This window comes from Rhinopithecus bieti, unplaced genomic scaffold, assembly GCF_001698545.2.
Source record: "Rhinopithecus bieti isolate Rb0 unplaced genomic scaffold, ASM169854v2 scaffold_7673, whole genome shotgun sequence".
Lineage (NCBI taxonomy): Eukaryota > Metazoa > Chordata > Mammalia > Primates > Cercopithecidae > Rhinopithecus > Rhinopithecus bieti.
The window spans coordinates 998,358-1,020,825 of NW_016806375.1; the positions used below are offsets into that span (position 1 = coordinate 998,358).

Genomic DNA, 22,468 nt, shown 5'->3' on the forward strand with positions numbered 1-22,468 from the left:
AAAATCTCTGATAAACTTTTCTTAACCATCTATGATGAAACATCTGTAAATTTCTATAGGAATTGCATTACATAGAGAGGATAAGTAGATTTATAACTCAAGTAGCATTGGAATTTGTAGTTCATTTATTCAACAGATATTTACTGGATATTTGATTTGTGATCTACCGGTGGTAAAAGTAAAACTTGCACTTACAGAAACCCACCAGAATCACTGCTTGTTAAAAATTAACAAGAGGATTGCTGTGATACTAAGGAAATCACTACTTGGATGACATCTCATTGTTATAAGACATAGAAAGTCCTACTGTGCTATATAATTCCCAAAGAGTACTCATTTCTGGAAGAAAAAGCAAATTCTCAGAAGCCTTGCTTTGAGAACATACATGTTTGTTTTCTGATCCCAGCTTTTGGACCCCTATTATTATGAATACCAGAAGAATGTTTAAAGCAGATATGTTGCATCACATAAATTAACCTAGAATTATAGTAGTATAGTTTTTTTTACTTCTGCTCCCAACAACTGTGTTCAGATGGAAAGAACAGTGATTTTATTCCAGTGTATTAGAATGTTTCAAATATATAGTTCTTTTAAAACAACTATATAGTATGATATGGTCACACTATAGCAACAAATAGTTAAGCTGGTGAAGTACAAAACTGATAAGTTTCTTTTCTTATTTCATACAGGAGAAGGAGACAGACCTTCCCTTGCTTTATACAGCTGTGGAGGAGAAGGGATTGTCTTACAGCATAACCCCTGGAAGCTTAGTGGAGAAGCCTTTGACATCAACAAACTGATCAGGGACACCAATTCAATCAAAGTGAGTTCTTGTGGTCCTAAAGTCTTTTCTTTCTACATCACAGATCCCTCTGGGTTTCCCATCCTGCAGAATAAATGATATTGGAGATTACCATCATCATACTAAGTCAGATTTCTTAAATATTCTTATAAGACTGTGCGTGAATTTGTGAGTTATGTATCTTAGGAGTCTTTATCCTTGAATAAAACAAAGAAGTACCTCTCAGACAGTGAGTATGAGGCAAAAAAAAAAAGAACTACGGAAACAAGGTTTGTCTCAATTGCAACGATGATTTGTTATAAACTTTCAGGTGTTAGGTATAAAGCATCCTTTTCAGGCCAACCACTTTCACCAAAGTGATGCCGTGGTAAAAATAACAATATAGTGTCCAAATGCAACTGCGTAGTGTTTTACTCAAGACAAAATTGTCATTTTGTTTTTAATTTTCTGGTAAAATGATTTTAGATTTACACAAAGCTACGAAAATAATACAATAATGTGCTTATATCCTTTACCCAGATTCCCACGTTTAATTACATTTGCGTTATCATTCTGTCAATATGTGCCAGAACTGTCTTTTGAAGTTGTACCTTAAATGTTGACATTTCCTTACCCTTTCTTTTCTTTTTTTTTTTTTTTGTTTTTTGAGACAGAGTCTCGCTCTGTCGCTTAGGCTGGAGTGCAGTGGCATGATCTCGGCTCACTGCAACCTCCGGTCTCCTAGGTTCACGAGATTCTCCTGCCTCAGCCTCCCAAGTATCTGGGACTGCAGGCATAGGCCACCATGCCCAGCTAATTTTTGTATTTTTAAGTAGAGATGGGGTTACACCAAGTTGGCCAGGCTGGTTTTGAACTTCTGAGCTCAAGTGATCCACCTGCCTTGGCCTCCTTACCCCTTTTCAAATGAGTATTTTTATTTACTTATTTATTTTTTGAGACAGAGCCTCGTTCTGTCACCCAGGCTGGAGTGCGGTGGTGCGATCTTGGCTCACTGCAGCCTCCACCTCCCGGATTTACGTGATTCTCATGTCTTAGCCACCTGAGTAGTTGGGATTACAAACACATGCCAAGCCTGGCTAATTTTCGTGTCTTTAGTAGAGACAGGGTTTCACCATGTTGACCAGGCTCTGGTCTCGGACTCCTGGCCTCAAGTGATCCACCCACCTTGGCCTCCCAAAGTGCGGGCATTATAGGCATGAGCTACCATGCCCAGCCCCAGTGAGCATTTTTATATTGTTGCTCATTACTTTTATGGCTAGTATAAAGCTAACATTTCGTTATAAATTGAATTGTCTATTATATTCTCTCATTGTCTTTAATTTTATCTAAACATTAACATTCAGCAATGAATAAAAGAGACAAAATTCCTGTTCCTAAGACTCTTAGTTTATTAACCCTTGAATTGGTGGATCAGAAGTTCATACTAGGAGTCTGAACTGGAAATAGAAACTTGGAATCCCTTCACAGTAATGATAGATGAAGAAGCTGTGGGCATGTATGAGTGGGCTAGAGAGACAATTAACAAGAGAAGGCGGCCCAGGCAGCCTTGGGGAACACCAGCATATAGATATGTGAGGGAAATGATTCAGGGAAAGAAGCTTTGAAGGGATAGAAAACAAGGAGAGTCTATATAGCTTTCTTTAAGGACCCATGGTCCCCATGTTGTCAAAGCTGATGGGCACAGATCAGTTTAATTAAGTATATATTTCACAAGGTTAAGCATTGTAAACATTTAGTACTTATTGGCCTTGGGGGTTTTTGTTTTGTTTTGTTTTGTTTTGTTTTGTTTTGTTTGACCCAGTTAGAAAATGAGAATTAGAATGCGTGTTCTTAGTAATCCTTTGACTAATTATGTAGATTATTTATAAGAATAGCTGTTGTATAATTAAAATGTTTTTAAACTCTAGGGTTTTTTTTTTTCTCATGCTGTCATTGTTGATTTGTGAGATATGTTTATAGTCAAGATTGGTTTGTTCTGCTTTCTAGTACAAATTGCCTGTACACACAGAGATAAGTTGGAAAGCAGGTGGCAAAATCATGGCTCTTGGCAATGAAGATGGGTATGTATTTGCTTCTTTAAGATACAAAAATTTGCGATTGCACATAAATTTGATCACAAGCTGACGAATGCCGTCTGTAACGTTCGCTGGGGAGGCCCAGTTGTATTTGGTATTTTGATTTATTCTTGATACCCTCTGCTGATCTGGGAGTGCCCTGTGTCTTTGAGAACTACAGAATTATTTAGATATTTTCAGTCCATTGAGAGTATTTGACTACACTGTATTTTGGCTGTCTTGTGCCTCACAAAACGGTCACCTCCTATGTTGAACTGCCGAAATCTCACTCCATTTGTTTAAAGTAAGCCTAGTCAGAAATGCTTTTCAGGTCTATGTCCTGACCAATGTTAATCATAGTAACACAGTCCTAATTCAGCCATTGATCTGTTCATTCTTTTAGCTTCTCCCTATCATCATTTGTCGTGAAGGCCTGATGAACACAATTTTATCAAGCATCGTTAGAATGCTAGGAGATTGTTACACTGAGGTAGTGTGGAAAGTTAATTTTTTTTTTTTTATTAATTTTTTTTTTTTTGAGAGGGAGTCTCGCTCTGTCACCCAGGCTGGAGTGCAGTGGCACAATCTCGGCTTGCTGCAAGCTCTGCTTCCTGGGTTCACACCATTCTCCTGCCTCAACCTCCCAAGTAACTGGGACTACAGGTGCCCACCACCCACCTGGCTAATTTTTTTGTATTTTTAGTAGAGATGGGGTTTCACCGTGTTAGCCAAGATGGTCTCGATCTCCTGACCTCGTGATCCGCCCACCTCGGCCTCCCAAAGTGCTGGGATTACAGTCGTGAGCCACCACGCCCAGCCAAAAATTAATTTTTTTAAGAAAAGAATTGTTAGGATATTGCTAGAATTTTAAAAGCTGAATGTACTTTTTGGAGAATAACTTTTTATACTTGATTTTTTATGAGAAAATGATCTTTGCAGTAATAGAAAGGGTTATCCTTTTCTACCTCATCTTTCCTTGACTGATGGAATGAGGGAGCTACTGTTTGCACTGTAACTTGTAATTTGATCATCCATCTTTCTTGTTTTGATGTGTTTCTTATTCCAGATCAATAGAAATATTTCAGGTTCCCAACCTGAAACTGATCTGTACTATCCAACAACATCACAAGCTTGTGAATACCATTAGCTGGCATCATGAGCATGGCAGCCAGCCAGAGCTGAGCTATCTGATGGCCTCTGGCTCCAACAATGCAGTCATTTATGTGCACAACCTGAAGACTATCATAGGTAACTGGTTTCTTTCATACTGGGGATGATACCGTTTGTTCAGCTACTTTCCATTCTAATCTTTGTCACTTTTTAGTTTATTTTTGACATTATAATAAAATAAATATTATTCTTACTACGTTTTCTGTTTCAAAAGTAATAGATTCATCTTATTTTAAAATTCTTTCAAACATGACAAAAATGGTAACAGAAGCTGAAGTTGGCCAGGCACAGTTGCTCACACCTGTAATCCCAGCACTTTTGGGAGGCCACAGCGAGATTACATGTGGCCAGGATTTTGAGACCAGCCTATTAAACAGTGAGGCTCCGTCTCTACAGAAAATTAAAAATAAAAAACATATTTGCCGGGTTAGAGGTGCACGCCTGTAGTCCCAGCTACTTGGGAGGCTGAGCTGGGAGAATCATTTGATCCCAGGAGTTTGAGGCTGCAGTGAGCTATATTTGTACCACTGCACCTTAGCCTGAGTAACAGAGCACACCCTATCTCAAAAAAGAAAGAAAAAAGATGAAGTTAAAAAAATGATAAAATAGGCCGGGCGCGGTGGCTCAAGCCTGTAATCCCAGCACTTTGGGAGGCCGAGATGGGCGGATCACGAGGTCAGGAGATCGAGACCATCCTGGCTTGGCTAATACGGTGAAACCCCGTCCTATACTCAAAAATACCAAAAAACTACCGGGCGGATGCCAGGCGGCTCTGTAGTCCAGTACCTCGGAGGCGGAACAGGAGAATGGCGGAACCCGTGGAGGCGGAGCTTGCAGTGAGCTGAAGCCGGCACTGCACTCCAGCCCGGCGCGAGCAAGACGCCCGTCTCAAAAAAAAAAAAAAAAAATGATAAAATCTTGTTTAATAACCAATGTTACTAGTTTGCTGCATATTTTCTCTAGATTTTATAAAGTCATAGCCTACATATGTATATACGTTAGTATACGTTAATAGGTTTACCCTCCTGTGTACTTGTGTGAAAGAATAATCTTTGTTCCTAGCTCAAAAGAAATTACTATATATAATATATACTGCTTGCGGTTTTTTTCTTTGAATTTACGATATTTATCATGGGCATCTTTTTATGTCACTACATAAGGATCTATTTTGCTGTTATTAACAAATATCTGTCGGCCAAGCACAGTGGCTCATGCCTGTAATCCTAGCACTTTGGAAGGCCATACTGGAAGGATAGTTTGAGACCAGGAGTTTGAAACCAGCCTGGGCAATGTAGTGAGACCCCACCTATATAAAAAATAAAAATTAAAAAAAAAAATTATCTGTTCATTCCATTATATGGGCATACCATAATTTATCCATTCCATAATTGAATGACCTTCAAATTATTTATTTATTTTTTTTACAATTTAAGTACTAGTACAATAAACTGCCTTATACATATATCTTCATGAACATGAATGAATCATTTTTGTACAGAAAATTCTAGAAGTGGAATTGCTAGATAAAAGAATATGGTTTTTTATAGTTATTGTTAAGCAGCTCTCCAAAAACATTATGCCATTTAATACTTCCTCCAGCAGTTTTTGAGTGTTACACACAAACACAGGACATATACTTCATTCCCGTGTTTGATTACACCTGATTCTTAAAATCCTGTGAGGGTGATAGGTAATGTTATCCTCATTTTCCCAGTGATTAAACTGAGGCCCAGAAAGGTTAACTAACTTATTCGAGCAAGTATCATCGCTAATATATGATAGAGCCTAGTTTCAACTTTAGAGTGTCTGATTGCAGTGTCTTTATGTGCTCTAGCAAGTACTATTCCATGCTTAATGAGTTAACTTTCTTTTCTTTTCTTTTTTTTTTTTTTTTTGAGACGGAGCCTTGCTCTGTCACCAGGCTGAAGTGCAGTGGGACGATGTCGGCTCACTGCAACCTCCACCTCCCAGGTCCAAGCGATTCTCCTGCCTCAACCTCCCGAGTAGCTGGGACTACAGGCACGCGCCACCATGCCTGGCTAATTTTTTGTATTTTAGTCGAGACAGGGTTTTGCCGCATTGGTCAGGCTGGTCTCAAACTTCAACCTCAGGTGATCTGCCCGCCTTGGCCTCCCAAAGTGCTGGGACTACAGGCGTGAGCCACCGCACCTGGCCTATAATGAGTTAATCTTCATATGGGTATGATTTATTCCATAAGGAATCTTAAATTTCATTGAGGCCCCTTCGGTGCCTGAGAAAACCATAGTAGGTGGTCACAAGAGCCATTTTTAAACATGAGTGAAATGGGATTACTTTTTTTCCTAATATGAAGAAATTATAATCTGACACTAAACTGTTTTCAGAGTGCTAGAAAATATGTGCTCTCAGCCACAGTGAAAATAGTTACATTTTTTATTTCTCTAGAATTTACTTCAGTGGTTTTCTAAGAATCCTATGTGTAACAAGAAAAAATATTTCTGGTTCTAGTAGTGACTCTGCTGAGTTAAAAGCCATATGGAAAATGTATTAAAATGTAGATGTATTTTCCTAGTAATAAATAGTGACAGTATATAACTAATGAACTTAGGTTAGAAAGCTGGTTCTGGTCCTTATGATTCTTATTGGGATTCTAAATCATCTACTTAGTATCATATCTACTAAATAATAGAGAAAGGAAGAAAACTGGCAGAATCCATTTCATTTAATTTTTACCTTCTTATTTTGAAATAATTTAGACTTAGAGGAAAGTCACAAAAATTGTACAAAGAAATCTCATATTTTTTCCTATTAATAGATTCAACAATTTTTGATGTGTTATCATATTGGCTTTATTCTGTGTGCGTATGTGTATATAGTTTTTCCTACCCATTACCAGTTTGTTAGTTTAACTTAATATACAAGAGTTTCATCTTTCCCTTAAAATATATACACCTATTATTTGTCAGTTTAAATAAATAGTTTAGGCTAGGCATGGTGGCTTATTCCTATAATCCAAACACTTTAGGAGGCCATGGCAGAATGATCACTTGAGGCCAGGAGTTCGGGACCATCCTGAGCAATGTAGCAAAACCCCATCTCTACAAAAGTTTTAAAAACTACCTGGACATGATGGGTACCTATAGACCCAGTTACTCACAGGCTGAGGTGGGAGGATCCCTTCAGCCCAGGAGTTGGAGGCTCAAGTTAGCTACGACTGTCACTGTACTCCACCCTTGGCCATAGACAGAGTAAGACCTAAGCTCTTTTTAAAAAAATAAAATAATTTAATCAGCCACCCATATCCTAGCTGTGTCAGCTGATCCAGTAATGTCCTTAATAGTAGTTCTTTTTTTCTGCAGCGCACATTCCAACACAGGCTCACCTATTTGCATTTTGTTGTCGTATCTCTTTAGTCTCCTTTCATCTATAATAATTTCTCAGCCTTTTAAAAATTATTTAGGCCAGGCGTGGTGGCTCACGCCTATAATCCTAGCACTTTGGGAGGCCAAGATGGACGGATCACCTGAAGTGAGGAGTTCAAGACCAGCCTGGCCAACATGGTGAAACCCCGTCTCTACTAAAAATACAAAACTTAGCTGAGCGTGGTGGCATGTGCCTGTAATCCCAGCTACTCAGGAGGCTGAGGCAGGAGAATGGCTTGAACCTGGGAGGCGGAGGTTGCAGTGAACCAAGATCACACCATTGCACTCCAGTCTGGGAGACGAGAGTGAAACTCCGTCTCAAAAAAATAAATAAATAAAATAAAAAGTATGTATTTATTTTTTAGAAACTGGGTGTCATTGTGTTGTTCAGGCTGGAGTGTAGTGGTGCAGTTATAGCTCACAACAGCCTCTAACTCCTGGGCTCAAACCATCCTCCCACCTCAGCCTCCTGAGTAGCTGGTACTACAGGTGCACACCTCAATGCCTGGCTAGGTTGGTTTTGGTTTTGTGTTTTCCTTTTTTTTCTTTTTTTTTTTTTTGGAGACAGTCTCACTCTGACACCCAGGCTGGAGTTCAGTGGCATGATCTCAGCTCACTGCAACTTCAGCCTCCCAGGCTCAAGCAGTCCACCCATCTCAGCCTCCCACGTAGCTGGGACTATGGGTGCGCACCAACACACCCGGTTAATTTTTGTATTTTAGTAGAGTCAGGGTTTCTGCAGGCTGGTCTTGAACTCCTGAACTCAAGCAATTTGCCCACCTTAGCCTCCCAAAGTGCTGGGATTATAGGCGTAAGCCAACACACCTGGCCAAGCCAGACATTTTAAAATCTTACGTGACATTTTTGAGGAAGATAGGGCACTCGTTTTGTAGATGCTTTCTCATTTTGCATTTGTCTGGTATTTTCTCATGACTGTATTCAAATTACACATTTTAGCTAGAATATCCTATAAGTGATAATGAGACCTAACACTTCTGATGGTAATCTATATGCTAAGCACTGTTGATGTGCCCACACTTTTAATAACTAACAATGTTGCCTGCTAAAAATCACCTAGACTTGGGAGGCTGAGGCAGGAGAATTGCTTGAACCCGGGAGGCGGAAGTTGCAGTGAGCCAAGATTGCGCCATTGCACTCCAGCCTGAGCAACAAGAGTGAAACTCCATCTCAAAAAAAAACCACCTGGGAAATGTATGGCAAAATCTTGATTCTTGCCATGTGAATGCCTTCCTGGATGTACTTTTTATTTTGTTTTTTTGTTATTATTAGTAGCAGCAGTGATGTCTTTCCCCTGCCTTTTAGAGAGCAGCCCTGAGTCTCCAGTGACCATTACAGAGCCCTACCGCACCCTCTCAGGGCATACGGCCAAGATTACCAGTGTGGCGTGGAGCCCACATCATGATGGAAGGCTGGTATCTGCTTCCTATGATGGTACAGCCCAGGTACTATTGTGTCCTTGTCCCTGTGGGTCCTTCACTGTGTGCTCTAACAAATTCTTTCTTCTTTTCCCCTGGTTGTGAACAGGTTTTCCGTCCCCCATTATCATCTACAGAAGGAGATTTTCTGGCTTTGGAGGCATTTTAGTTTCTTTCATTCCACATAGCTGGGCCTTCAGCAGGCTAAGACTGGAGTTTTTTTACTTAGATGAAGGGGAAAGTATTGATAAGAATTAGCTAACTCTTAACATTTTTACAGATTTCATTCTGACTCACTGTCAGTATGGTGGACTAATATGTATGCAAAGTACTCTCTTCTCTTCAGACACTGAAATGTTGGCTAAAAATCACAAAACAATTTTTAATAATAAATTGTCAAAAATGTCCAAGTTCTAAATAAATAAAGATGAAATGCCAGGCCAGATCTATGAGGGAGGACTTCTGGATATCAGAACTAGGAGCTGGGGACCTAACACCCGTGATGTCTCTCTCTCTCAGTGTTGAGTTGTAATTGAGCTATCTGCACAAAGCTAGGAGCTGCAAAGGGCTGCCTTCTGTGAAACTGAGGATAATTCAGAAATAGAAAGGAAGTTGGCCAGTTACTCAAGGAATTGGAGACAAAAGAATCATCTGTGAGAAATTAGAACTCTAATTTCTGTACTAGATGTGGGCTATTTTCTTCATGATACCAAAATCTCAAGCCTAAAAGTTAACATACAGTTTTGGTTCGAGACAGTGGAATCCATAGGACACCAGTAGAAGCTCATTCAAAATCATCCCCATAGGAATGTCTATACATCTCCGAGCACAGAAGTCGCTCACAGGAAATAGTACTCTTCTGAAATTGAACTTCTAAGAGAAAACTCCAAATCGTGTGAGGAAATAAGAGGCTGCAGATTGTTTTTTGTTTGTTTGTTTGTTTTAGTTAGAAAACATACCCCCCAAACAATAGAATAACCAGAAAATGTCTATTCGGCCATGTACTTTTGGGTTTAGGTGTGGGATGCTCTCCGGGAAGAGCCCCTGTGCAATTTCCGAGGACATCGAGGTCGACTGCTTTGTGTGACGTGGTCTCCTTTGGATCCAGACTGCATCTATTCAGGGGCAGATGACTTTTGTGTGCACAAGTGGCTCACTTCCATGCAAGATCATTCCCGGCCTCCTCAAGGTCAGTCAGAATCTAGAGCTTATTTAATTCTTTTTCTCCCTTTCTTAATAATTGAGTTGATCAGGGTTGAGCAAGGAAGACATTCGTGTAGGGCATTAGTGTCAGTATGGCAGGTATCTGAGCCTAAGCAAGAAGGCAGCCACAAGGGCTTGAGAACACCACCGCCCACAATAGGAAAGAGCATACCTGGCACTCAGATCTTGGTTTCTTTTTTGAGACAGAGTCTCGCTGTGTTGTCCAGACTGGAATGTAGTGGTGTGATCTTGGCTCACTGTGGCCTCCATCTCTTGGGTTAAAGCAATTCTCGCACCTCAGCCTCCCTAGTAGCTGGAACTAAAGGTGTGCACTACTACACCTGACTAATTTTTTTTGTATTTCTAGTAGAGATGGGGTCTAGCCATGTTGGCCAGGCTGAAACTCCTGGCCTCAAGTGATCTGCCCACCAGCCTCCCAAAGTGCTGGGATTACAGGCATGAGCCACCGTGCCCAGCCCAGATCTTGGTTTCCAAATGACATTCTCCGCTAAAAGTGTCTGTAGTTTCTTGGATAAATGGCTCTTTCCGGGCTGGGACAGGAAGAATACAAACTGAACCTGGAATATGCTTATGCCACAAAGGAAGGCAGTACTCAAAGAATTAAGGATACATGTCAAAAGGACAAAAGAAACAGCTTCAAGAGGCTCCCACTGACCTAATCTGGGACAATTGTTGAAAATAAAGAAGAAAATTCCATTTCTGGCTAAGAAAGATTAATTGGTATCAGACTTGCCATAAGCAACTAGAAAGCTAGACAAAATATATTAAGCAACTGCTGGGCACAGTGGCTCATGTCTATATTCCCAGCACTTTGGGAAGCCAAGGCTAGAGGATCACTTAAGGCCAGGAGTTTGAGACCAGCCTGGTGACAGAGCGAGATCCCATCTCTACCAAAAATTACAAAATAAAAGCAAATAGGAAAAATTGGCCAAGCATGGTGGCTCACTCCTGTAATCCCAAGACTTTGGGATGCCGAGGCAGGAGGATGGCTTGAGTCCAGGAGTTCAGGACTAGCCTGGGCAACATAGGGAGACATTGTCTCTGTGAAATAATTTTTTTTTTTTTAATGAAAGAATATATTAAGCAACTAGAAATTTAAACCCAAAGAAATGAAGTGATATGTCCACATAAAGACTTGTAAAAGAATGCTCATAGTAGCTTTATCTGTGATTACCAAAAACTGGTAACAATCCAAATGTCCATCATCAGATAAATGAATTAATTGTGGTATATTCCTACAGTAGGCTTCTACTCTGCAATAAAAAGAAGGTAACAACTGATAAAGAACAAAATTGATGAATCTAGAAAAACATTATACCAAGCAGAAGCAGCTAGGCACAAAAGACTACATACTGTCTGATTCTGTTTATATGAAATTCTTTTTTTTTTTTTTTGAAACTCTGTTACCCAGGCTGAAGTGCAATGGCGCACTCTCGGCTCACTACAACCTCCACCCCCCAGGTTCAAGCAATTCTCCTGTCTCAGCCTCCTGAGTAGCTGTGTCTACAGGTGCGTGCCTCACACCCAGCTCATTTTTTGTGTTTTTAGTAGAGACAGGGATTCAACATGTTGGCCAAGCTGGGATTGAACTCCTGACCTCAAGTGATCTGCCCACCTCAGCCTCCCAAAGTGCTGGGATTATAGGCGTGAGCCACTGCGCCCAGTGTATGTGAAATTCTTCAACAGGCAAAACTAAACCACAGTGAGAGCAAATTAGTGATTGCCTAGGGCTCAAGCAGGGGGTATATCTTACCACAAAGAGGCTTGATGAAAATATTAGATTGGTACAAAAGTAATTGTGGTAGGGTGATGTGACTACATATATCTGTCACAACTCATCAACATATTAAAAAATGGGTGTATTTTATTATATTACCCCTCAATAAAGATGATTTTAAAGTAAGCAAAGGATAAAAACCTTAAAATGTAAATGTAGAAACCTTAAAAATGAAAATATAATAGTAATGGAAGAATTCCTGAGTCCAGACTGATATAATAAATAAATGGGGAGAAGCACAAGCTCTTCCTTGTGGTAGGATGCCAACTGGATGTCAAGCTCTTCCTTGTGGTAGAATGTAGAGTGAAGTCCTGTAGAAGTTCACCCTATGGGCCAGGCGCAGTAGCTCACGTCTGTAATCCCAGCACTTTGGGAGGTGAGCTGATCACTTGAGCCCAGGAGTTTAATACCAGCCTGGCCAACATGACAAAACCCTGCCTCTACAAAAAAAAAGTTCAAAAATTACCCAGGCATGGTGTTGCACACCTGTAGTCCCAGCTATTCAAGAGGCTGAGGCAGGAGGATTGATTGAGCCTGAAAGGTCAAGGCTGCCGTAAACTGAGATTCTGCCACTGTACTCCAGCCCAGACAACAGAGCAAGAGCCTGTCTCAAAAAAAGAAAAAACAAACTCACCATTTGGCAGTCATCATGGTAACAATTTTTAATCAAGAAACATCAGTGAATTCTAAAACTAGTAGATGCAAATACCTAGTAGTTAAACAGGGGAAATACCCTTTTAGGGAGTAACTTGCAAGTAAGACACCCCCTTAATCAAGTGATCAGAGTAAACCAAATGGGACAAATAAAAATTAGCTGCTACCTCATAGATTGCCCTGGATGAACACAGCAGCACTAATGTGCATTCCAGCTAAAGATGCATACCCTAGATCTAGTCATGAAAAACATCTGGCAGACCTAAATTGAGGGAAATTGGACAAAATAACTGTCCTGTAATTTTCAGAAGTTTCAAATTATGAAAGTCAAAGGAAAACCAAGCAACTAAGTGCTCCAGGCTGAAGGGAACCAGAAAGGCATGACAACCAAATGTACTGTGATCCTCGATTGATTCCTTTTGCTATAAAAGACATCTGGGTAGTCTGGGCGTGGTGGCTCACACCTGTAATCCCAGCACTTTGGGAAGCCAAGGTGGGCAGATCACCTGAGGTCGGGAGTTTGAGACCAGCCTGACCAACATGGTGAAACTCCGTCTCTACTAAAAATACAAAATTAGCTGGGCGTGGTGGCACGTGCCTGTAATCCCAGCTACTCAGGAGGCTGAGGCAGGAGAATCGCTTGAACCCAAGAGGCAGAGGTTGCGGTGAGCCAAGATCACGCCATTGCACTCCAGCCCGGGCAAGAAGAGTGAAACTCTGTCTCAAAAAAAAAAAAAAAAAAAAGACATCTGGGTAAAATTGGCAGAACTTAAGAGTATACGGAGTAGATGGCAGTAATGAGTCATGTTAATTTCTTGATTTCTGTGGTTGTACTATAGTGATGTTGGAGCATGTCCTTGTTCATAAGACACACACTAAAATATTTGGGTGTTGTTGGGCATCATGTTTATGATTTAATGAAATCTCAAAAGCGTTTGGTTAATATTATGATAATATAACTCTAAAAGTTCATTGGGAAGGAAGGGAATGGGTTAAAATGCTATTAAAGAATAATGAGATATTGGAGTTTACCATCTAGAGTGCTTTTAACCAAGAATGTATACTTTAGTCTGTCCTTCTTTATTGTGATTCTTGTAGGCAAAAAAAGTATTGAATTAGAGAAAAAACGGCTCTCTCAACCTAAGCCAAAGCCCAAAAAGAAGAAAAAGCCCACCTTCAGAACTCCTGTAAAGCTGGAATCGATTGATGGAAATGAAGAAGAGAGCGTGAAGGAGAACTCAGGACCTGTTGAGAATGGTGTGTCAGACCAAGAAGGGGAGGAGGAAGCACGGGAGCCGGAATTACCCTGTGGCCTCGCTCCAGCGGGTATGTTGCTGAATCCTATGTGTCACTGGGATTTCGTGCTCATGTCTAGGAGACTAAGCTAGGTCCTTACTCAGTTTGAAACTTCGCTGTTCCCATTTTTCCAACTCTTGGAAACAGCATTAGTTTTGTTTTTGTTTTGTTTTGTTTTTTTCCAAGCTTTATTCAAGTCTCTAAAATAAACATCTTTGAAGTTTTAAAAGGGTTCTAGTGGATGTTTGCGGTGGAAATAGTAAAGTTCTATAGAGAAAACTTCTTATTCACCTTGAGTGAGGTAAAACCTGGGACAAAGTGAAGCGTGGGGAGTTGTGTACATAGGAACTTACATGGGAAAAGTTTTAACAGTATGATATCAGTAGCCACATTTGGTGAAAGAAACCACTGTCCCTGTTACAAATGTCTGACCTAGAAGCTGCCACCACTGTGGGAACTTGCAAGTTCTCAAACCCTCTTACCTGGAGTTTGTACCTGGCTTTGTCTTCTCACAGAAAAAAATGTGTGGAATGGTTATTAGTTTCTTCTGGTGAGTTAAGCTGTAGTGGTGGTTCTCAGATTTCTCACAAAGCAGTGTTCTATCGCTAACAGAAAAACTATTATTAGGTAAAAATTTTAGCACTCTTTTTATTTTGTACCTTACCTTAAAGTATTACCTTAAATATCTGGTCCCTGTTAAAATAAATTATTAAATAGCAAACATTGTAAGCAGAAGCAATGACTCATGCTTAATTCTAAAACAGAATACATTGATGTGACAGAATTAAAATGACTAGAATATAGGATACAAGGCATTCCTGATGCTCTCCATCCCAAGGGATAGCTGTTAGACACATAGTTGGGGTAAATAAAGAGCAAAAGCCTAATGGATTTGTTATTTTGGCTCATCAAAATGCTTTTCTAGTCGGGTACAGTGGCACATACCTCTAGTCCCAGCTGGTCAGGAGGCTGAGGCAGGAGGACTGCTTGAGGCCAGCCTGGGCAACACAGCAAGATCCCCCATCTCTTTATTTTTCTTTTTTTAAAGAGCCTTTCTTTCACAAAATGGCTATACAAAACATGGATCAACAAGTTGTTTCTAAAAAGTTATTGTGCTCAGGATTGTGATACCATATTGCATACACCTAATATTCTCTATTATTAAAGTTACTCCTTGTTAGTATAATTAAATATGCAATTAGTACTTTATGACCTAAAAATGTAAAAAGTGCTTTGTCACTTGAGCAAAGTATAGGAACTCCTTGGCTTATGGTATAAAGTTGTTGAGGGCTGGAAGCTTTTTCCTTAGTCAAAGTTCAAAGTAAGGCGGGCATGGTGGTTCATGCCTGTAATCCCAGCACTGTGGGAGGCCAAGGAAGGAGACTCACATCAGCCCAGGAGCTTGAGACTAGCCTACGCAGCATAGGGAACCCCCATCTCTGCACAAAATGTAAAACGCCAAGATAATGACTTATGCCTATAGTCCTAGCCACTCTGGGAAACTGAGGAGGGGAGGGTCACCTGAGCCCAGGAGGTTAAGGCCTCAGTAACTGTGATCACACCACTACACTCCAGCCTGGGCAACAGAGTTATACCTTATCTCTAACCCAAAAAAAAAAAAAACCGTTCAAAATAAGCCGGGAGCAATGGCTCACGCTTGTAATCCTAACACTTCGGGAGGCTGAGGCGGGTGGATCACCTGAGGTCAGGAGTTTGAGACCACCCTGGCCAACATGGCAAAACCCCGTCTCTACTAAAAATACAAAAATTGGCCGGGTATGGTGGCTTGTGCCTGTAATCCCAGCTACTGACGAGGCTCAGGCAGGAGAATTGCTTGGACCTAGGAGGCAGAGCTTGCAGTGAGCCGAGATCGCACCACTGAGTTCTAGCCTGGGCGACAGAGTGAGACTTCGTCTCAAAAAAAAAAATACAAAGTAATAGACATACAGATTCCTGAAAACAGCTAGTTTGGGAGATGGGAAAGGGAAAACTATCCCTACTTCCCTTCCAATGTATTTTATCTTAAAAGTTTTGGTAATAGATGAATTGATTGTATTGCTGAGCTTGGAATGGTTCTTAATTTTAAAAGAATTGAAATTCTGTATTATTTTATCTTCAACTTTTTTTTTCCTTTTCCCCATGATGTAGTTTCTAGAGAACCAGTTATCTGCACTCCGGTTTCCTCAGGCTTTGAAAAGTCAAAAGTCACCATTAATAACAAAGTCATTTTACTGAAAAAGGAACCACCAAAAGAGAAGCCAGGTTGGTATCTAGTAATTACAATACAGTATTTTATTAAAGCAGCCCAAAATATTACATGCAACTGTCAAAAAACAGTGTGGTTTCTTGTTTGTTTTTTTAGGTTCAAAATATTTGTGGGTTTTCTGATTATGGGTTTTTTGTTTGTTTTTTGTTTGAGACAGATTTTCACTCCAGTCGCCCAGGCTAGAGTGCAGTGGCGCGCTCTCGACTCACTATGAACTCCACCTCCCGGGCTCAAGCGATCCTCCTGCCTCAGCCTCCCGAGTAGCTGGGATTACAGGCACCTGCCACCACGCCCAGCTAATTTTTGTAGAAGTGAGGATTCGCCATGTTGGCCAGGCTGGTCTGGAACTCCTGGCCTCAAGTGATCTGCCCACCTCAGCCTCCCAAAGTGCTGGGATTACAGGCGTGAGCCACTGCACCCGGCCTTCCATTTTGGGTCATGCTTTTGAATTTTTTTTAGCACTTGCTGAAATGTTTTGCAGTTGTTGATATTACATCATAAATGTTAGCAAGAGCATTTTTGTGTGTATTGTGAACAATGCCCCCAGCAAATTTATTTTGAAAGCTTCTTTATTAGGAGGAGGAACTTTCTGTGCCTGTGGCGTCATCCTGCCAGTAGGTTACATTCACACAATGGGCATTCCGTTTTATGTTTCTGATCAGCTCTCCTTCAGATAGTGTGTACTTTTATTACATTTCAGAAGCCTTAATCAAGAAGAGAAAAGCTCGTTCCTTGCTTCCCCTGAGTACAAGCCTGGACCACAGATCCAAAGAGGAGCTTCATCAGGACTGTTTGGTACTAGCAACTGCAAAGCACTCCAAAGGTACAAAAATGTACTGCCTTGGCCCATCCATAGTCTTCTGGGACTGACATATAAGGGATGTTTACTTAGCTATTGAATGAATGCCCAAAGAAATGTCTAAAATTGTTTTCTGTATTTTTATGTTCTCCAGCCTTCCCTTCCCTCCACATCCCTACACCCCTACACCCTGCTGCCAAACTCCCCATTGTGGTCCACTGTCAGCACGGCCATGCCTTTCAGATGTAGTGCTCTGCTTTTATTCTAAATCTACTTCCTCCCAGCCATCTGTGTGCCAGAATTGGTATGTTGGCCTAAATATCTCAGCATGAATAAATTCCTTCAACTATTTTTCCCCATTGAACAGTATCCTTATGGAGAAAAAAAATTTTTTTCTTATTGGAAATATGCCCATAATATGGCAGTTTCTTAAAGCTTTTGATGGAAGTTTTGTTTTGAAGGGTTTTTTTATTTTTGTTTTTCAAAGTCTTCATTTGATGTCCACTATTTTGATATTTTAATAACTTTATTTTTTTAATTTGAAGTTTACATGTGGAAAAGGGATGCACATAATAAAATGAAATGGAAACAGTATAAAAAGAAAGTAAATCTCGCCGGGCACAGTGGTGCGTGCCTGTTGTCCCAGATGCTTAAGGGGCTGAAGCAGAAGGATCACTTGAGCTCAGTTCAAGGCCAGCCTGGGCAACATAGTGAGACCCTGTCTCTATTTTTTTTAAAAAATTGTTTTTAAATTTTTTTTTCAAAGTAAATCTTCCTCCCAGTCCTCTGTTTCTCCTCCCCGGGAATGGAGGACCATCCTCCCTCCCAGTTACTGTCTCCCCCTACCCTAACAAGGGTGGTCACTATCCTGGGCTTCCATTTCTTTCTTTCTTTTGAATTTTGTACTGTTTTGTCTGTATTACATAATCAAACTATTATCAGTTTCTTGTCTTGATGGAGATGTTTTATGCTTTTATTATATACATAGCCTTCTCTTTGGAGCTTTGTGATGACTTCCTATAACTTACATAGTTAACCTTCTAGTTTCACATTATTTTCCTTACTGGAAAATTACTCAGTTGACTTTTTTTTTAAGCAAAGGATTAATATTGAATCCCCTTGTGGTAAGTCCCAGTGAATATTAAGGACTTTCTTTTACTTATTAATATTGTTTTGCTTGTTTTTTACTGCACTTAAATATGTGCTGATTTTGGGTTCACTTTTAACATTTTAAGTGTTTTTGTGTTTTGCTCCCTTTGTAACTGCAGGAGTGTCTGTTAGAGTCTGATTCTCTCAGTGTCTGAAGTGGGTGTTCCAAACATATATTCGGAAGTTATTGGACAGAAAACTATAACCAATGTAATGACTTCATCTGATTTTTTTTGCCTTTTTAAATTAACAGAACCGAATGAAAATGTGTCTGCTGATCTTGAGGAAAGATTTCATCTGGGGCTTTTCACAGACAGGGCTACCCTGTACAGAATGATTGACATTGAAGGTGAGGCAAATCCAGTCAATGTAATCCCATCCATCTTTATACTTTCCTAACATTTTGTGTGCACCTCTTTGATGGCTGCCATCCTGTGATATTATAATGGTTAGTTTTACCTGTCAGCCAACTAGGTTTTGAGCTCACTGACTTACATATTGATACGTCCTTTGCATCATCATAGGATCCTAAACATACAGCATTCACTCTGAGTACATGTGAAGGTGGGTGAGTGGACAGTGACCGAGTGGGCTTCAGATCCTATTGTAATCACTCTGGTAGGTGACACCCATCAGAGAATGACTGCATATTTTAGGAGCTCACTTTCTCTTCTATCTTGCCTTTCTTTTTCTTTTTTTTTTGAGACGGAGTCTTGCTCTGTTGCCCAGGCTGGAGTGCAGTGGCACGATCTCCACTCACTGCAAGCTCCGCCTCCCAGGTTCACACCATTCTCCTGCCTCAGCCTCCCGTGTAGCTGGGACTACAGGCGCCCGCCACCACACCCGGCTAATTTTGTATTTTAGTAGAGACGGGGTTTCACCATGTTAGTCAGGATGGTCTCGATCTCCTGACCTCGTGATCCGCCCGTCTTGGCCTCCCAAAGTGCTAGGATTACAGGCGTGAGCCACTGCACCCGGCGCGTTTCTTTTTCTACAAGTCAGTAATAGATGTTTCTGAAACACCTTCCAAACTTTATCTCTCTTTCAAACAGGAAAAGGTCACTTAGAAAATGGCCACCCTGAGTTATTTCACCAGCTTATGCTTTGGAAAGGAGATCTCAAAGGTGTTCTCCAAACCGCAGCAGAAAGAGGGGAGCTGACAGACAACCTTGTGGCTATGGCACCAGCGGGTATGGTTTTTGTGTTCGTTCTTTTCAGTAAAAGCTCTATCATCTCTGGGATACGTCCACTAAAGATGGCTCTTGGCAGTACCAGTCTTAAGCTTGAAATCACTTACAAATAGATACAATGCTAATCCTGTTTGCAGCAGTAGACAAACTCATAAATCCAACCCATCCCCTGTGAGAAAGAGCAGGTCACTGACACTTTAATGGCAAAAGCATAATTGTTGAGAACTTCTTGAAGGACAATTTGGCCATGTCTAGTACATTTTAAAGGTACAATGGCACAAGTCTGTAGTCCCCAGCTGCTCTGGAGGCTGAGGCAGGAGGATTGCTTAAGGCTAGGCGTTCAGACCTATAGGGCACTGTTAATTGTGCCTGTGAATAGCCACTGTACTGTAGCCTGGGCAACATTATGAGACCTTGTCTCTTTAAAAAAGAAAAAAAAAGGTGGGTGTGGTGATTCATGCCTATAATACCAGCATTTCGGGAGGCCGAGGTGGGCAGGCCGCTGGATCCCAGGAGTTTGAGACCAGCCTAGGCAACATGGCAAAACCCCATCTCTACAAAAAATTAAAAAATTATCTGGGCATGGTGGCATGTACCTGTAGTCCCAGCTACTCGGGAGGCTGTGGTGGGAGGATCACCTGAGCCCAGGGAGGTTGAGGCTGCAGTGAGCCATGATTGTGCTACTGCGCTCCAGCCTGAGCCACAGAGCGAGACCCTGTCTCAAAAAACAATAAAAGGAAAGAGAGAAGAAAAAAAAAAGCACATAAGCATGTTACCTTAGGTTCGTCAATTCTAATTATAGGAATTTATCTAACTGTGCTCACACATTCCTTTCTGTATCTTTTCAACTTTGTACTGTTTTGTTTGTGTTATATAATCAAACAGTTGATGTTTCAAAATGTGTAGATGAAGCAGATCATCCGTAATGGTGGCTGAATTGGTATCTAAATGTTCTGCTGAATGCATTGACTGAAAACAAGGCTTTTCAACCCAAATATACTGGGTTTTGTTTTTACTTTTTCTTCAACTGTTTTTTTAACCACCATCTTTTATTTTTTCAGCTGGCTACCATGTGTGGCTATGGGCTGTGGAAGCTTTTGCCAAACAGCTGTGTTTTCAGGATCAGTATGTCAAGGCTGCTTCTCACCTACTTTCCATCCACAAAGTGTATGAAGCTGTGGAGCTGCTCAAGTCAAACCATTTTTACAGGTATGTGTGGTCCTAGAGTTGGGATAATACTTGGACATAATGTGAAAATAATCTAAACTTCTCTATTGTTAAAGTAACATAAATAGAAGAAACAGTCCTCCTGCCTCAGCCCCCTGAGTAACTGGGACTACTCAGGAGGTGCGTGCCACCACATCCAGCTATTTTTTTAGCTTTTTGTAGAGACAGAGTCTTGCTGTGTTGTCTAAGCTGATTTCCAACTCCTGGGCTCAAGCGATCCTCCTGCCTCAGCCTCCCAAAATGCTGGAATTACAGGCATGAGCCACCATGCTTAGCCAAGATTTTCTTTTTGTCCTACCCTGCTTTGGTTTTGTTGTCTTCCTTTAGAAAGTGTTGAACTTTGTTTTGGCAAGTAGTAAAGTTGTATATCAGCTTGATCTTTTCATGGCTTGTTTTTAAACTTTGTTAGGGCAAGTTTATTATATTCTAGAATTAGTTCAGACCTCCTACATTCTGATATCTTTATTGAATGCCTTATGCATTCAGCAAGTCAAAACTCAGATGTCTCCAGGTCCTGAGTAAGCTCTGGTAATTGTTCAGCTTACAGTTACCTTGTCATTCTTTGTTTAGACTTACGGAGTTTCCTTTACATACGTGGCTTTGAATTTAGCCAAAGACTCAATTGGATGTCTTTCTCTGGACAACTTCCTCCTCCCTAGTATCCTGCCCCTCAGATTTCCATTGTTTCCTCTTCTCAACTCAGAGACTGCTGAGGTTTTGCTTGGGTTTTCTTTAGGAAAATGGCTTTGGGCAGAAAGCCAGTGCCAAGATAGGGCTCCCATCGTTAATTTCTGTTCTCTTAGGGATTACTGTCCTGTGCTGCCTGTTACCCAGTGTCTGAAAACAGTTGTTTCAGACATTTTGTCCAGTATTTTAGTTTTATGGCAGGAAGGTAGGTCTGGTCCCAGTTATTCCATCATGGCTGGAAGTGGAAATCCCAAAATACTTTCAAAGTATTGCTCTGTTTAGATCACTTCAATAAATCACTTTTTTCCCCAGCTACAACTTTATGTTGGCTACAACTCAGCAGTTGTATGTCATTTGAAAAATATTTGTTTACTGAGTTGTACAGATCCAAATGTTAACATATCTTATTATAAAATACCCAAAAATATCACATTCCTTACTATCACCGTCAGTCTCATCAGAAAATTCTAACTTATGGGAAACTGTCAAGCACACAAGTGGTAGGTACAAGTTTTCTAAAATTCTAATTTTTGCTAGAAAACTCACATTTTATCATTAGTAACAAATACTGTTGATTGTTTTTAATGAAGTGGTTAGTCATTTTTTTTTTTTTAGAAGAAAGGTTCTATGAAAAAAGCAGCCAGTTTAGCTTGTAATTTGTTCATACAGGTGTTTCCTAGAGGCAACCATCCTACTTTGGAATGCAGCAGAGAACACAAAATGTTCTTCTCATTTGTCACACAGAATATTAAAGTATTTTGGACTTGAGGGATTTAGTAAAATTCATAATTTGTACTGCTTCATTAAGGGCATTCTTCCTTTTTTCCCACTGTAAGAGCCACTGCCTTCTTTCTTAGATGCCAGAATTTACCAACCATTGCTTTTGCACAATCAGTGCAAATGTCAACACAGTTTTTTTTTTTTTTTTAATAAAAAAGCACATAACTGACTCTTAGCATTGTTACAAAAATAGTTTTAACCTCATGAACCGTCTGAAAGGTTCTTGAGGACCCCCTAGGAATCCACAGACCACAAATTTAAGAACTGCTGATCTAGGCCGGGCGCGGTGGCTCAAGCCTGTAATCCCAGCACTTTGGGAGGCCGAGACGGGTGGATCACGAGGTCAAGAGATCGAGACCATCCTGGCTAACCAGGTGAAACCCCGTCTCTACTAAAAAAATAACAAAAAAATCTAGCCGGGCGAGGTGGCGGGCCCCTGTAGTCCCAGCTACTTGGTAGGCTGAGGCAGGAGAATGGCGTGAACCCGGGAGGCGGAGCTTGCAGTGAGCTGAGATCCGGCCACTGCACTCCAGCCTGGACGACAGAGCAAGACTCC

General features: G+C 40.7%; 1 protein-coding gene across 1 annotated transcript in view; it reads left to right on the top strand.

Annotated features, from left to right (window-relative positions):
• Window positions 1-22,468, top strand: part of GEMIN5 (gem nuclear organelle associated protein 5) — a 52,768-nt gene that overhangs the window by 15,887 nt on the left and 14,413 nt on the right. Inside the window, exons 11-21 of the mRNA XM_017875694.1 lie at window positions 690-823; window positions 2,789-2,862; window positions 3,923-4,104; window positions 8,751-8,890; window positions 9,881-10,052; window positions 13,617-13,844; window positions 15,963-16,076; window positions 16,781-16,903; window positions 18,282-18,377; window positions 19,081-19,218; window positions 20,280-20,427. Coding sequence (XP_017731183.1) covers window positions 690-823; window positions 2,789-2,862; window positions 3,923-4,104; window positions 8,751-8,890; window positions 9,881-10,052; window positions 13,617-13,844; window positions 15,963-16,076; window positions 16,781-16,903; window positions 18,282-18,377; window positions 19,081-19,218; window positions 20,280-20,427 — 1,549 coding nt within the window. The remainder of the gene's footprint in view (window positions 1-689; window positions 824-2,788; window positions 2,863-3,922; window positions 4,105-8,750; window positions 8,891-9,880; window positions 10,053-13,616; window positions 13,845-15,962; window positions 16,077-16,780; window positions 16,904-18,281; window positions 18,378-19,080; window positions 19,219-20,279; window positions 20,428-22,468) is intronic.